The sequence below is a fragment of the Nesoenas mayeri genome (assembly GCF_963082525.1).
Source record: "Nesoenas mayeri genome assembly, chromosome: 7".
In the NCBI taxonomy this organism is placed as follows: Eukaryota; Metazoa; Chordata; class Aves; order Columbiformes; family Columbidae; genus Nesoenas; species Nesoenas mayeri.
Genome location: NC_137551.1, coordinates 27,326,950 through 27,344,436, shown reverse-complemented (window position 1 = coordinate 27,344,436; position 17,487 = coordinate 27,326,950). Strand labels below are relative to the sequence as shown.

General features: G+C 37.6%; 1 protein-coding gene across 1 annotated transcript in view; it reads right to left on the bottom strand.

The window, feature by feature from the left end:
* SLK (STE20 like kinase) overlaps positions 1-17,179 on the bottom strand; it is a 46,210-nt gene extending 29,031 nt beyond the window's left edge. Inside the window, exon 1 of the mRNA XM_080347431.1 lies at positions 16,453-17,179. Coding sequence (XP_080203557.1) covers positions 16,453-16,602 — 150 coding nt within the window. The 5' untranslated portion in view covers positions 16,603-17,179. The remainder of the gene's footprint in view (positions 1-16,452) is intronic.
* Positions 17,180-17,487: the final 308 nt, after the last annotated feature.

The window sequence follows — 17,487 nt, the reverse complement described above, 5'->3', positions numbered from 1 at the left end:
AAGAATAACCCATTCTACACAAAACTAAGAACTAGACTATGTGAAATTAGTGACTCCTCCCTATCAGTCCTAGAGTTTTATACAGTATCATATATTCAAATATAAGTTCCAGAGCCAGAAGCTTTGCGAAGAGCCTGATAGCAGAATATTAAAAGGCAGGTTTACTGTCTGGGCACTCAGCCAAGAAGCTGCATATTCCCAGCCATGGACAGCAGGGAGAGCTGAGCCTCTGTTCCAGCGTAACAGGATTACAGCTCAGAGATAACTCATAGCCTTTCATCTTTAGATGACCAATATGAAGTTTCAGCCTTGGTTGTGAGGAACTTTTTCCCATCACCAACAAATGTTTCATTCCTAGCCATGCAGCTCTCCTCCTGCAATGCAGCATGGAGACATCTGAAAACTAAACTCTGTTTTACCACTGACCAAAGTTAAGTATGTCCTTCATCTCTTGTTCAGCCAACCGGAAACAAAGCTGATCTACAAGACAGAAAATGGTTCATCACCTTTCTTCCTGATGCCTGATCTCTTCTGAGATGTTATATAACCCCCCTGTGTGCTTTGCAGGCAGCAAAACAAATCAATTAAGCAGCTTTTCCTTTCTGACTCATTCTTCTCAACAAAACTATAGCCATTATGATGGATCATCAAGCTTGCCAGAAAGTGAAAAATATGTGTGTCCCTATTCAGCAAGAGATGTTTTTGCATGTAAAAAGCGACACATTTGTGTAAACCTGGAACTGTCAAATCTAGCTCCATATATGCCTTCTGATAGTGTCTGAGTAATCCGTACAGAAAAACTGTCCTTGTACAACACAAAGGCAAGAGCTGTTTCTCAGAGCTATCTGAAAGCATCAGATCTCAGGTTTTCTTAAACATATGAATCAAGGAAAAAAAGACGCTGTAATTTCAGATTTTAACAGCCTGGTCAAATAAATCTGTAAGAAGTGGTGTGGCCGACTGGACTTCCTTTTTGTATAAATTTACTATGCCATATTTAACACTGTACTGTGCATTTTGAAACTCAAAAAAACCTACATGACTGACCAGTATCAACTGTTCAAACTTCTTTGCAAAACATGGAAAACTGTTCTTTATTAACAAATATCAGAGAAAAAAACCAAAACAAAACAAAACTATTTTAATCTGCTAAAATGAAGCATTAATTCTAACCTCAAATGCTGAGAAATGTAATTAAAAGTACCAGTTTGAATTCAAGAACAAATAACTACCTCTGCAATATTAAACCACAATTTTTACAATAAATCACAAGTTGGGCCAATGAAGGAGATTGTAACCTCCACGTGTTTCTGGACTTTAAGATGAACCAAACATTTCCAATAAGTTATGTTACTCTGTACCAGTCTTCACTGTACAATGTTTGAAAATTTATTAGTAATAAAAAAACCACTATATAGAATTTCAATTTTTTTAAATTACACACATGGTTGGTCCAAGGAACTAGAAGCCAGCTAACTTCAGTTAACCTGCTAAAACTTGTTGAAATGATGGTTACAAAAGAACTATGCAGAAGATAAGGAAAAGATAGTATCTACCATAGAGGTTGATACACCCTTAAACTACAGCTGATCAGCCAAAATTTTTCCGTGCATGCACAACATATCATAACAACCTACAATACAGTTTCTTGTACATAATAAATGTTTAATGCCAGAGGAAAAAATACTGAAATAAAAATGCAGATAACAGTGCCTCTATTTCCTATGAGCAAATACTAAGAAAGTGAAGTGCAGAGTTCAACTTGGACTACAGAAGCACATCTTTATGGTTCTGTGGTCGGGGCCGCCTTTGTGGCTCTACCAGTTTTGGAGCAGTTTCCATGACAACTTCACCCTTTTAACATTATCCTTATACTTCGTACTTATTGTGGTTCTTCCACTGCCTCCACAGTTGGTTTCTGAGGATTCCACAAGTTATTTTGGGGACTGGTATGGAATATAATTGCCATGTTTAACTTCATTATTCCCTTTATGTATTTTCATTAATTCTGTGGTGTTTTGCATACTAGCTAGGCAGAGTTCCCATCCCGAGTCACACACTGTGTCACTGAAATCCAAAGGAATATTTATACACATATTTGAAGAGTACCAGGGCTGAACTGGCAAATATGTGCAAAATAACTGAAACAGTCCTTGAGAAGGAACTTAACAGAGGAGATTCTACCAGATTTATAACAACACATTTTTATTTTCCCCTCTATTGTTATATGATAGCTGACACAAAAGCAACATGGAAAACCAGGTGACAATATAGGGAAAACATGCAAATAAAGCATTAGGTGGCATTGGAGATGTAAATGCAAAGGACTGGTATTTTTTTTCCTCAAATTCAGTTACAACAACTGTACATACTACTTGCAAAAGCAGCATTAAAATACACAATTCTGCATTACAATCAACTCCTATAATTGAGAAGGAGGAGGTGTGACAAATTAAGATTTATCCCTGCAGTGCTAAGCTGCTTTGCCAGTATCTTTCATCTGCAGAGGACACAAAAGTTGCCAGCAGAGATTTGCTCCATTTTATCCAGCATCAGACAATGTCAGCCCCAAACTGACCTATGAGTTCCCAGGAAAGACAGCCCGGTGTATCTTCTTCCTGAATTACAGATACCCTACAGTTATAGGTTGACTCTTTTGCCATTAGAAAAAAAAAAAAAAAAAATGTTTACTGCTTATTCATTTACAAGTTTTTTAGTGACTACAGCTTAAAATTAAGTCTTTATTCCAGAAATAAACATACATTTATTCCAGATGACAAAAATTAATAATGCTTCCAAGAAACAATGATATCAAGAAACATTTTTTTTAATTAAACAATTTTGAATTCTAGCTGCTCATTAGAATTACTTTTAAGACAACTAACAAGCCAGAGCTGAAGCTGTCTCCAGACTCTTGTCTTTTCAGAAAGGGAATGTGCTGCCGGGTTGAGAGTTGAGAATTTCATTATTTGCTCTTGATAATTTTATTAATTGTTCGAATACAAGACTTAAGAAACCTTTGATTCCTCTACCTGGGAAGATTCAATATTATATCTTGCTTCTAGTCATTTAACATCTGTAACAGTGCTTCAGTTCACTTGAGATGAGATTTCTTTCAGTAACACTGAAGCTCACTCAGAGAGCCAGTGTTCCTCCTGCGAACATCTTTTCCCAGGGAGACATCGGGAGTTGTAAAACCGAACTCCGTCGATTTTTGCAAACAGATGTGTCACAGAGCACTTTGGCTTCATGTAGCATTAAGTAATTTTGTTTACTAGCACTTTAGAGACTACATAGCGCACATTCACAGATGTGCACATATCCATGTAGATTTTTTTATTATTTTTTAAATAAAGTGTTCTTCCTTATTCTGTTCCTTGGAGCTAGGTTACAGAACAAAACTGGGATTTCCTGTGCCCAGAGCCTTTGGCCAGATCAGATGTAAGATGGCTACAGCTGATGGCTACAGCTGTTTGCTGACCCAGCACAGCTATTCATGTATAACAAAACAAAAACAAAAAAAGTGCCATCTGACTTAGGCGTAGAAAATTCTGTCTTTCCAAATTGTAAATGAACAAGTCAACAAAAATAAAGAAAAATTACAATTTCTTTGGACTTCAAGAACCCTTCAACAAAGGCCTTCTGACATGTTACTAGGGAAACTACATAGTCATAGAAATGAAATGTTCCACAGTCATTAAGTTTAAAAAAAACTTGGTGTCTAAAAAGTAAAGAATATCATTAAAAGCTCTACATTTCATAGAGCAGAAGGAAGGCATTTAAGGACCTGTACTAAGACAATTTATACTATGTATTTACTGTAGATTATAGGATGTAAGAGATGTAACTCAACTGTCATTTAAAGTGTATACATGTTACTAGCTCAAAAATATGGGCAGTTTGGAAAAAGGTATTATTTGATACTGCAATGTGAACCATATTCAAGACTAGCAATGAGCACAACTAAACAGCCAGAGAGGAAAGATTAAATGAAACAAGATGAAGCATTATCACCACATTTAATTCTTTGTCTTGCTAAAAATGGAAAATAAAGTATACTTCACATATTTTAAGGGAAACTATATAAGCCACTTAAGATTCAGTATTTTAGAAAAAGACGCAGGTGTAACCGTAAACGCTGACTACATCAATACCACATTAAAACTGGCAACAGCTCTTGCAAAACTATCAAACCATATATTCTGTTGCTCCACACATACCCTAATCCAAGATGAAACTTCCTCTGGTCTTGAAGTCACAAAAAAGGAAGTAGACTCACTTTTAACAGCTTTCATAAAAAAGCTGTACAACATCATCTGTTTTTTAAGTAAAATTGTTATAGAAACCAATTAATACTCTCTTTATAGTATTAGTATATTATATTTGTAAAAGAATGGGCAATTTAGAATTCTAGAGGGAAGTTACTGCTTCCTCATGTACATTTCTTTAAGACAATCTAACAGAAACCAACTGCAAAGACAGCAACAACAGTAAATCAGTATAATTAAGCCAGTGTCTTTAAATTCTCTGTAAAGTTACTTACAAGTCTGTTCTACAATGCACTTTATTAATTACAAAATTCACTATGATAATTTATGTTATTTAATGCTGTTACAGTCTGTGACTTGCCAGTAGATTTCTTGGGAGTCCTAAGTAATGACCCTAAAGCTACATATCATCTCATGGAAAGCCAAGTGGAATCTTCCGACAAGCGTTAGAAGGGTTGCCTCACATACAGGTTATAACTGACCTTGCTATCTTCGTGCTGCAAGTGTGACATCTCAAGAAAACTGGCTATTCAAGTGCCACAAAAATAGCCTCTTGGGTTCTGTGAGTATTAATACTCAGCAGAGTGGTGGAACACGTTGCTTCCTGTGTTGCCGTTCAGATTAGCTGTTTGGTTTGTTGGTTTTGGTTGGTTGGTTTTTGGTTTTTTTGTGTTTTTTGGGTTTTTTTAATTGATGAATTTAAACAACTAAACAATTCAGAAAGCTGACTACTTTGAGAAGCTATATGAATGCCAACCTTATTATCCACCAGCCAATTCCAAGCAAAATTTTAGTTTAGAAGTATGTTGCTGATGACAGTATTTTAAAAATTCTGATATGTTTTTGCACTTGCCATTTCCCATTTTACTGATTAGTGTAATTCATTCAGAATTTACCTAATATGCTAGTGATAAATACAAATGGCTGTAGGAGTAATTGCATTACTTGATAAAATTATTAAAACCAAATCTAGATAAACAAATCAAGATAAAACACTAACTCTCTTTGCAGAGCTTATTGCACAAAATAAGCTAAGGGAAAACAGTTGCTTTGCTCAGACTTTTGCAACTAATTAACTCATAAGCTTCTATCAGTAAAAGATTTTCATGCAATGCAGGAACAACGTTCTTCCTCTAACAGAACTGACTAATATCATGACAAAGTTAAACACTGCAAAGACTTAAACACACAAGATGTTCAAGAGGAAGTACTGATCTTGTCTCTTAAAAGTGTGGCAATGTTACTTTTAATGGAATTATGAAAGCTTAATTCTGCCCATATCTCCAAGAACTAACAGCAATGAGAATGCACCAGCATAGCTGTTAGAGATGAAGTAGTTTTCTCTTTGACAAGACTTCCCCCTTTCTCCTACTCCTCATTTTCTCTCATGTTTATTTTTTTATTCTTTTAATGGTCTGAAGGGTTTTTGAAGACTTTTTTGTTGTGTATTTGTACAGGGAGTTGGAATGCTGAATCCCATTCCTTTTGGAAAATTATCTAAGCCATTTCTTGCATCAAAACAGTCTGCTTCCTCTGAAATTCAATTCCGTTTCTGTACTTTCTTCATATGGATAAATTTAGTGCCAAATAAGAAGTCTTACAAAATTTTCATTCTTTTCTAGCAGTTATGTAGCATACCTAAAGTAAAGAATCACCACCTGAAAAAACTTCAAACACAAGCTTTTAGTAAATTTCCAATTAAAGATATGTCTACCTAACAAAATTATTCTAGTGTGGATGTCAGTGATGCAAAAGGACAGAAATACAGGCTGATAACGCCAACAATATCATTTAGCAAAACTGCCTTTTTATTTGTACTGTTGCTAACAGAAGATTATTTATACAACAGAAGTATGCCTATTTTTTCTTTTGTCCTGACAAAATGCATTCATCTGACATACCTTAAGAACTTCAGAATATCAATATGCCACCTTGATGCTTCCCTTTTATAGTCGTTCAAGCCAGTGCTGACACTGTCCTGTAATTTTTCCTGTATATCAGCACCGTCACTTGTCTGGCCCTCCCGTGAGCTGGTCTGGGAAGCCAAGAAGATTACATGTACAATCAGCTTTTGGGGGGTTTAGTTTCTTGAACCACATCATCATCGGGTTGGCAAGCACCAGAGCTGTCACCAGGAAAGAGGTGGGAAAAGGAACATACTGCCAGAGTTCTGGCTTCATTGACTGGCATTGTCAGAAACTGCTGCAGAAAACAATGAAGGTAAAGACCCAGCCACTCATCATTCAGATGTTGCTTCTGTACTTACTAAAGCTATTGAAATGAACCACTTGTGACACGTTATTGACTGTTTCACTTAGCATCACAGTTCCATACTATTTTAGCACTTTTCAGAGATTCAAAAGTATCTTCTTTGTATTGCACTGGCTCAAAGGTGAGTTTCCATAATGGGTCACTAAAGACTAAGAAGTTACAACAGTATCAATAAACATTGAAATGGACCTCACAAATATGAGAGTTAACAAGTCTGTACACTAGCTCTTTTGTATTTCACTTTTACACGCTAGGGTAATATGCTGACCAGAACATATAGGTTTGCTGCTAAGCGACAGTTTAAAGTTCTTGCTACAGTCAAAATCAAAGGAGGCATTTTCAGGCACCCCAGCTATCCCTGTAAATCAACAGGAAACCCTTAACAGTATTCTTGTCTATATGGTGATCCTTAAGCTTTCAGACTTACCACCCTAGAGAGATGAAAAATAGCAAACAGTGCTTCTTTCTTTCAAGTTACTTATAAACTCAGTTAGTGTGTCTTCAAGAGTAGCAAAAACTAGTTGGAAAGGGTGAAAGAGTGAAAACAAGCCTGGCTTAACCCTACAAGTACCCATTTCTCTGCATCACTGGAGTGATTTGAGTGCATTCCTGTTCAGATTCTTCTGACTATATTTCCCAGTGATGACCACAGTTCACAGTTTTCATGGTGTAATGTAGTTGCACAGCTGGTTCTGACCCATGACTATTCAGCACTGAAAAACAGAACGGTTTGTCTGAATAGTGAGCTGAAATATTTGTTGTATCTGCAGAAGTTCAGTAAGAGGATGAGAGAAGGACAATCACCATTATTAAAGGGTCAAGCCGTTGTCTTAAAAACAGACTAAAAAGGTTGGGCCTCTTCAATTCAAACAGGAAAAGCTGAAGGTGCGGCAGGAACATGACTGAACTTTACAAAATTAAAAGGCAGTATATGAATTGAATAAAGCTTGATTGAGACAAAGGCTGTGAAGGAGATGAGGGTTTACTGCAACATGTGAATTCTTCCTGAAGCACTCAACTGACATTTCTCCATTATGGTTTTCCTGCCTTCTGATTACAAAGTTTTAACTCTTTTCCTAGTAAAGTACTGCTTAGAAATACAAGTGATAAGTCATCCTCTATAATGTGAAATCTAGACATGTGCTAGAGAAAAGCTTTGGTTTTACAGCATTAATCTGTATCAGGAGAACCATTGCCTACAAGATAAAGAAAATAAATTCCAATACAAAAAGTCTTGCCAAGTTATTACTGTATCATTAAGAAAGTTACAGTAACTTCCCTTGAACACTGTTTTCTGAATCATGGTTATGACTAAACATTTCTAGACAAAAAACCCAGTTCCTTAAAGTCCTCCTTAAACAAGAAATCTCAGACAGATCTGAAATGCTGTCCAATGAGATACGAAGAAAGTAAAGGGACAGTCTTCTCCAATTCAAGAACAAGCTAGATGGATTCAAAAACGATTCTGCCTTCGCACGGTGATTCACCATTGCTTTCATACTGAGTACAACAGTTTGATGTAGGCACAATTCAAGTTCTAGGGTAATGGTTCCCCACAAAACTTCAGCAGATTGTACAGTTGTCATTCTACTCTCTGCTTACCCACTGATTTTGAACAGCTGCAGTAATACAACTTTAGAAAAATTATTTCTGAGACTAATGAAGTCCCCTCATTTGTCATGGCCTCCTGCAGTTTCAGATTTTCTGAAACAACAGAGATCGATTTTTAGGAATGACACTTTACGGTAACAGTCAGTCCTCTCCAGTAAGAAGAGACTTAGCAAATTCTAAATGCTAATCAAGAAATTGATTTGGCTGTTGTAGTACAATCCTACTTTTTCAGTTCTTCATATTCTTTTCCATAGGAAAGTCAGTAAAAATTTAAAAAATCTTATCATAGAATAGCATGCTTCAGGTAATCAGAACCTTCTTAAAGCCAGATTTTGGGTGGAACTTGATTCAAGCATGAATCTATGCTTCAGCAATTTCTTACTCTGGGTTATATGTAATTAATAAATAGAAAATGGCTCAAAAATATAAACATGGCTATGTAAAGGGGGAAAAGTTTGTGTCTTTGTCTTAGCTTCCAAATCACCGTTCATGCTTAGCTGGTTTATGTTACTCCCTATATAAACACATGCAATTCCACAGAATAATGCAAGGCAGTCAATCCAGGAGACCAGAAATAAAGAAGAAAAATCTATAAACTTAATATCGTAACTTGCTTTTACATACATTTAGAACTGCTTTTATGCCCTCCTAAAATCAAATATGATAGCTTCAGCGGGTGCATTACATACATGAAGAATCTTCTATTACTATTTTATCGTTAATTTTTTGCTTTAGATAAATCTGCTGCTGCATGTACTTTAGTTGGTTTGTATCATGAATGTAGAACATATTCAACAGAGAATTTGAAATGTAAATCGAAACCTAACATTTAAAGTAAATTTTTAATTTCTTGTTGAAGTATGAATATCATTGCAGAGGGGTTTGAGGTAGCCTACTAGCTTTTATAGAATATTACTTAGGCAATTTTTATTGCCTGACATCCTTCAAACATATTCTGCAAGTACAAGGTCTTCCTTCTCTCTAAAAAGATTCTTTTCTATTTCTGAGTGGAAAAAAAATGTGTTTCCACATGACACATGAGAGACATATTTGACAGTTAAAATTTCTTTCAAGCATTCCATACGGTAATCATGTTATAAAGCCATTAAAAATGACACAGAGGGAGTTAAAATATGTATTTTACCTGGGTTTGGAGAAAAAATATAAAACATCATTAATTTTTTACTCTGTGTTATTAATTCAGCCTGCTTTGTTTTCTAACTGAATATTTCATGGCTTTTCCACCACTAAACATTGAAAACTGGAACAATCCAAACAGTATCAAATGAAAAGATCGTATAGGCGTTGTATTTGAGTAATTTGGCAGCTACTGTGAAGTAAGACAATAGGCAAAAGAGGCAAGACAATACGAATTTGTCAATTCTGTGTGTAATCTGATTATAATTAAATGTTATTGGGGAAGCACAAAGAAACAAAAACCAAAAAAAGTATTCATAAATGACACTTCAGGCAGCAGGATCTCAAGGAATGCATTTAATATCTCAAAACAGAGTTTAATTACATCTTGCCTCTTTTACAGACACAACTGTCATTGAAGGAGAATGATATTTATGATCTGAAAAGATTCTCAAAACATGTGAACTACTGCTCTGCAACTATGGCATGTATTAGTGCTTGGAGGATTGTCTTACTGGAGGACCATTTCCCTGTCAAAGATAAAGCTCAAAAGGTTTAACCAATTTGTCTAAAAAACCTGTTAAAAAAAACACCAAGACAGTACCACAAAAATTTTTTTAGCTCCTTCATCAGAATTATTTAATTAAATAGACTGCATCTGACTTAGATACGAAGAATTATTTCATTAAGTTAGAATAGCTTAAATAAGCTTCGTTCTGTATTCTATTAGACAACATTTAACTCCAAACAAGAAACCATCAGTCCAAGCTCTTAAACAAATATAATAGATAGCTAAGAAATATGAAATATCAGATGATATGAAAAAAATGAAGTTACATAAACACAGATAAATAAAATTAAATAATTATTTCCTATTTACTTAGAGTTTTAAATGGTTTATATAACTGTGCTCACACCTTGGAAAAGATGACTGCCTTACCAAGAGGTGATCATGAGTCTTCTATATTTATCCTCCACAAACTTGTCTGCAGTTTTAATCCTGAATGCAACAGACAATATATGACTCATAAGTTAAGTATTGTGATACTGATTTTAAGCCAAGTGACTTAAAGGTGTCCAAAAAGTGAGACACAAAATGTGTGCTATTCCTTCTTCTTTAGAATATTTCCTTGCTACAAACAACATGGAAAAGAGATGTTACTTTCTGCAAATAGCCATTTAAAACAAGAAAATTATCTGAGTTTACAATCTAAAGATGACTTTCCTGAACTACCAGTTTCTTAGAAAATTTAAGAGTGACATGAGGTGTAAAGACCTCTGTAAAGCTTTCCCAGGGTTTGACACAGTGATACTGCCCTTTCCTTATCCGGTATCTTCAACACACTAAAACTGCAATAGTGTGAAAATAAAGATAACATTACAGAGCAACTCACCAAGCTGATCAGCAAGACTAAAATCGTTTGTCTTCTACGAACTGTCACTCATCTCGTTTTCAGCTAGAGCATACACAGCAGCCCTAAAATACTCAGGCTACTTTTACAGAAATGACTGTTCTTAGCAAGCATTAGGTAAAGTTTTAGTTTTATTTTAATTAGACTAAACATTTAAAATTGAACATTGCTATCTTATACATTAGCCTCTTGAGAGTCAATCAACTCTCTTCTGTCCTCTATCTACTAATGTCTCTATGGCTAAACAAAGCAACATGGCATTTAAATGAATATTATTAATTCATATCTCCTGAGGACAACTGTACTATTTTACTGTTCCAGTTTAATCAGAGGTCAACTTATATAGTCAATTATGAATGAAAATAGATTGGAACAAAATATATTAAGTATAGCAAACAATTTTAATCAAAATTGCCAAAAGTTCTGCACTGATTCATTCTTAGATATTAAAATTCAATTTAGGACATTTTCACCTGCTTTTTCTTTCCAGGTCTAGGCTTATGGCAGAATCACACATGAGACGTCAAGTTCACAAAACACAGTATTTGACTGGAAATTTTCAAATGTGAATTTGTCTTCCAAATAGTACCAAACATACAGGACTTCAGAAGAACTCAAGCAATATCCTTTCACAGGGAACTGTATGTTTTATATAGGAACATCTGCAAGTTCCAACAGCTCTAACAACATCCTCTAAAGAATTAGCAGAGCTAAAGACTCCAGGTAAGTCACAAGATAAAGAGCAGACAAAATTCAGTGCTTCAGCTTAGATATTAAGTGGCCAAAATCCGTTCCTATGAGTGCTGTTAAGATGCAAAAGATATCCACCCTAGCAAGCAGCATGATACATTAGTATCCAGATAACTTCAAGTTGCAATATCCAAAACCAGGAATTATTTAGAACAATGTGCTGTAATGCCATAGAAACCAGGAAATAGAAATTCTCCTTGATTTTGTTTTCAGGTTGGACTAATTAAAGTATTTTCTAGGATCAGAAAAGAAATTACCAAGTTAGTGGTACATAAAAAGTACTTGTTAAAAGCCACCAATTGTCACTTTATTTTTTAGTATTAAAAGGAGTTAAGGCTGCACGATCATTAAATGATATAATTGGCCCAGTCTTACTAAATGACTGTTTTAAAACTGTATTTATTTCTACCTGCTGTAGAAGATAATAAGGCAAAACCAAGCTCTCTTGTAAGTCATACAGGTACATTACAGGCAAGATTATTTTAAATATAGAAACACAAACTTAAATGAAGCAACATCATTAATTTATTGGACTTGAAGAAAAACTAGTATCAAAAATCCACTATCATTATCTAGAGATGAGTTTGTATTGGCCCCTATTGCAAGTATAAGTATATACGAATACTTAAAGTAGTTGTAGTTTTTAGGAGATAATGCATTTTAGTAGTCCTGTTCACCATGATTACGGTTATCAGCTTGCACGACATTTCTTCTCTGAATCTGAACAGAAAGCAGAATAGGATTTTTAACCAAGCACCAGTTAATTGCCCAGAGTTGGAAAACTTGTCTTCGTAACCGTCGATTAAATACAAATATTTGATTTTCCGAATTCCTTTGAGAATCTTGTATACACAATGCTTCCAACATCTTATAATTCAGGGTAATAAATGGAATACTATAAATGGGCAGAATATTGCAATTCAAACTGAGAAGCATGAATGCAATTCAAAACTACACAAGTATAAAGGATTCTCTAATTTTTCAATTTCTATTAAAATATATATACACTATAGATTATCTCTATATACACATACCATATATAGATACCCTATATCTTACATAGTATACTGCAACATATATTCTACCACTATAGAATGTGTTCCCACAGAAAACTTAGAATTAGTATAATTGTACAGATGATACCTATCATTATCATAATGATGGCCAAAAGGCCATTAATTTCTTGGAGGAGTATCCTTTAAGTGAAGGGCTCAGAGATGACACCAAGTAAACACCAGGAAAATGCCCTTCTCCAATGTAAGTGCTCTTATATTAGTGTACAATGTCCTTATTACCAAAAAAGGCTGGCAAATTTTACTGAAATACAGGCTCAGCACTTCATTCAAAAGGTTAACTTATGAAGATGTCGGCATTTTAATTAGTTATGTGCATCTGTATGATGAAGATTCTCAGTCAGGAACTTTAGCAAGTAAGAACCACAGAACACATTAGACATTTTAAAGGTCTGTTTTCACACCATCTGAACATTAACTTCTGGGAATTTAGAAAGCAGCTTAAAGTTGATGAAAATCTTTAACACTTCCTTATACTGATTTACCTTAAAGCAATGTGTGCACTGAACTGATATTTGATACAATAAGGCAAAGTAACACATAATAAAGTAACATGATATAATGTAGCTAAGTTCTAAAGCAAACTGATTACAATTAACACTAAGAGCCTAAGATTTTTCAGGGGACTTAAGCAGATCAAATCAAGAGCAGTTTCAAACTGTCTCTCTTTCATGGTGGTGGTTTTTGTTTTTAAAGAGTAGTTTGCAACCTAATTGCCAAATTTCAAAGTTTAGATCAGCCTCCAGTGCTAATATTATGTTTCTCCAGTGGCTGTCAGAACCCTGGCAGTCCATTCACTAGTTCTAAATAATCCATGAAAGGCAACTAAAAAAAAATTGGAAAAACATCTATCACCAGCAACCTCAAAATTCTCTTTTCAAGGGCCATCACCTGATACTGAAGTACCGCAAGGGCCTATAAACTGAAAAAGGATGGAAAACGACACCTTTATTCATTAGCCAAGAGCAAAAAGAAAAGAAAACAGCCTAAAAGTGGCCTCTTTGAAGAGGCTGAAAAGGGCTGTAATGAAAGTTCTATACAACCAGAAACCTTTGCCATCAGTAGTCTGCAGTTACATTACGCCTCTGATCACAAGAGAGACTTGCAACAGCAAGGGAAACACTTAGAATATTTCTAAACGTTACTTAGAAGTCAGTGAATACAAATGTATGACTTGTCAGAGCTAAAAAAGCTTCAGAAAACTAGAACAAATAGTTTCAAAGGAAATAAACTCTTCTAGTAATTCAGCTAAGTCGTTAAAACAATAAGCAAGACTCTTACATTTGATTGGAAAGAAGGAGAATCAATCACAAGTTTTCAATACTCTCAAGACTTCCGTATACAAAACTAGTTATCACTAGATATAGCATTTTTAATGTAAATAATTTAATCAGCCAGGCTTCATAATACTATCAGAATAATTTCAGAGTTGCGTTTGAGTTTGTATTTAAATATTTGATACTTTGTCCAGAAGACTGTTATACAACTAAACAAAATACTTCTCTATGAGAAGTCATAGCATGTAAGCAAACTAACCTATTTTTAATTAGAAGTCCAAAATGTACAAAGTCTTATTTACCTGGCAATTCCATTTTATCATATATCTGCCAAAACCCTGTCACACACAGATTCCTAAGATCTTAAACAAAGGCAAATGTGTTTTTGGCAAATGTAACTGACACTAGAGTGTTGGGGTTTTTTGTAAAACCAAACAACAACATCACATAAAATAAAAACTGCAAAACCTCCCACACTTACATTATTCAAAGACAAAGTCTTCAAACATTGACAGTTTGGTTCTACTTTAGTTCCGATTCAAAAATTTGAGAAAGTATTGATTGGCTATTTTTGCAGTTTCTTATTTGAGGTGTATATCCAAGAAAAAACAACCCCACACACTCTTGCTTTCAAAACAGTTTCTTGCCAAGCATGCTCAGCTGCAGGAACACACGCACAGTTGCAGTCTGTGTGTAATCCTTGTTCTCAAACTAGAAGAAAACAAAATGAATGCTGCTCAATACATGCACTAGGAGAGGGTTTTTCAAATAGGATTATTTTTTCCAGGAATACTAGTACCTATTAATCTTCACATGTGCCACATTGACCCAGTTTACCAGGGCAGCTGCATGTGTAATTCTGACTACTACAATTTTAGAAATAGGGTTTAATTTTGAAAAATCCCGTTTTGACAGTTTACACTTTGTTATTTCACATTCAGAATAAATCTCAAAGTGAAAAAAAGCACACCCAACTGGAAAAACTCTTTTGTTGTACACAAAGTACCCTGAAATGTAAAATTTACCAGTTGTCTTGCTCAGACACCTTCCTCTACAGACTATTGCTAATGCAGACATGCCTACAAATAAATATGAAGTGAGAAGAAGTTTTAGGATAGGAAAGGAAATGCATGTGGAGGAGAACACATTTAGCATTATGCCTTTGAGGCTTCTCCAGCCATTTCTATGGGACACTGCATTACATCCATGAAAAGGGAAACAAAACTCCACTATGAAGTTTAAAGAAAAACTTTAATGCTCTGCAAATGTCGTTAGAAACACCATTATGTTTTTATAGTCACCAAACTTCATGATACAGAAACTTGAGATATATTTCTCAGTCATTTTAATCAAAACAATATCTCATCTTCCACACTGACATCAGAACCACCATCTAGACTACATATTACACCAACATCAACATAAACTAGATGCTCTTAAAATACAACATTGGCACAAAACCCTATGGTGAAAAAACCCACAGAGCATTTGAAACTAACTGTGGCAGTTTTGGTGAAATTTGCAAACAGGTTACATCACAGTACAATAAAATCTGAAATAATTTCTACCAAAAATAGCAAAGTTTCACGAGTACCCAGATTTAATAAACTCTTAAATGCAGTACTCTATCAATGTTTCTTGAGTGAAGTAGCTTTCAGAAACATTGTAAATGCTATTCTCACTATTTTTTTTCTAGTTTTGAGAACCTGCTCCAGAGTCTCAAAGCATGTCAGCTCCCTAATTCTCTCATGCTTATCCTCCATGAATGTTTTTCCACAGTATCCCTAAACCAACGGTGGGGCATAAGTGCACTTTGAGAAATCAGAAAAGTAGCTAAAGATTTGCCTGAAAGCTACAGTCTTATCAGAAACTAGCAGCCTTATATCTATATCATTGTACTCTGCTTGATAAATTCAAGAGAAGCATCCTTAAAAACATTACTTGTACCAGTATACTTAAAGATTTAAAGATCAAACGAATGAGAGAAGTTAGGAGATCCAACACAGGAATTCTGCCACGTGAAGAAAGCCAAGATAATATAACTATTCAACCTGGAACAGGATAGGAAAATAACCATTAAAAGCCAAGGGAGCTTGGCCCTATGAACTATGCACACAAGTCAGTTTTACTGTTCGTGGGCTTCCCTCCATAGGGGAAAAAAAAAAAATAGTATGAACTTTACACGTAAGAAAATACAGTCTTTGTAACGTTAGAAGCCATAGTGAACGTAAGTCAAAAAAAATCAAACCAACCAACCACAAAACCAAATTAAACCAACAAACCCCACAAACAAACCCCACACAGAATATGGGAGAAGTGAGCAACTCGGCAACCGGCAGGGTGGCGCAGAGGGCGGGACAATGACCTAATAGGTCTTTTCTATTTTAGTTTAATGGGACTCCATGGACAGGAGGCGGCGGCTCCCGGGCTGTGCCGACACCGGCGGGACTCGGCCCCGCTGGCGGGGCAGCGCTCACCTGCCGCACCGACCCGAGCTCTCCGGAAACCTGGTGCTCGCATCTGGCACCCCAAGGTGACAGAGCTCACAGACAGACCAGCTCTGCAGGGCGTTGAACTTGGAAGCAACGCGACCTGTCGTTTTTTTAGCTACGAGCGATGCTAACAGTGATCGGAGTTGCCCGCTCGCCCTTACCTTAAACACTTTACCGAAAGCACCATCTCCCAGCTCTCCTATAATTTCCCAGAACTCCTCAGGGTTCAAATCCCTCTTGACGTGTTCGTACTGTTTCTTCTTCTTCTCACCGCCCAGCTTGAAGATCTTACGAAAGTTGAAGAAGGACATTTTTCCTCCTGCGGAGGGAGGCCAGCCTCCGGGCGGCCAGGCGGAGGGAGGTGGCGGGCGGGCTCCGGCGGTGCCCCCTCAGCGCGCCGTGACCATCCGGGGCGGGCGGTCCTGCCGGGTGCGATCCCCACGAGGTCCGAGGAAAGTCCTCACGCCGCCTGCGAAGCCGTAACCGCCGGACGCTGAGAGAAAACAACGGCCCGAGATGCCCCCGCAGCCCCCGAAAGGGGCCGGGGCCTCGCCGCCAGCCGCAGCGGTCCTCTCCCGCGACGGGCTCGGCGGTCCCTGCCTACTCGGCCGGGCCGGTGACCATCGCGTCAGCAACAAGTGCCGGACTCCCTCCTCGGGACGGGCGGCTCGGCGGCGGCGGGCGGGGCGGCGGACGGAGCCTGAGGAGAAGCGGGGTGCGAAGGGACCCCTCCCGATGGAAGGAGGCAGCGGAGGGAGCGGTCACCCGCTGCCCGCCGAGGGCGCTCCCGCCTCGGAGAACGGGGTCGGATGTAGGGAGGGGAGGAGGCTGCCCTGCTCCTGACTCCTGGCCGATGCCCTCACGGAGCGGGACCCCGCGGCGTCCCGGGGCGCTACAGCGGAGGAAGACGACGTTTCCCTCCCGGTCTCGCTTCCCCACCCTCTCGCAGAGCGGGGCCCGGGCGGCACCGTTTCCTGCGGGGCGGGGCGGCACCTCCTCCCCCTCCTCCACCACCGCCCGCCGCCGGCGCGTGCGCGCGCCCCGTGCCTCCGCCCCTCTTCCCGCGCTCCCGGAACCGCCTCGCGCCCCGGCAGCCACTGGCGCACGCGCGCCACCGCTGGCCTCGGCGCATGCGCGCGAGCGCCACACCGACCGCTTCACCCGACCCAACGGTTGGCCGCCGGCAAACGTGGGGG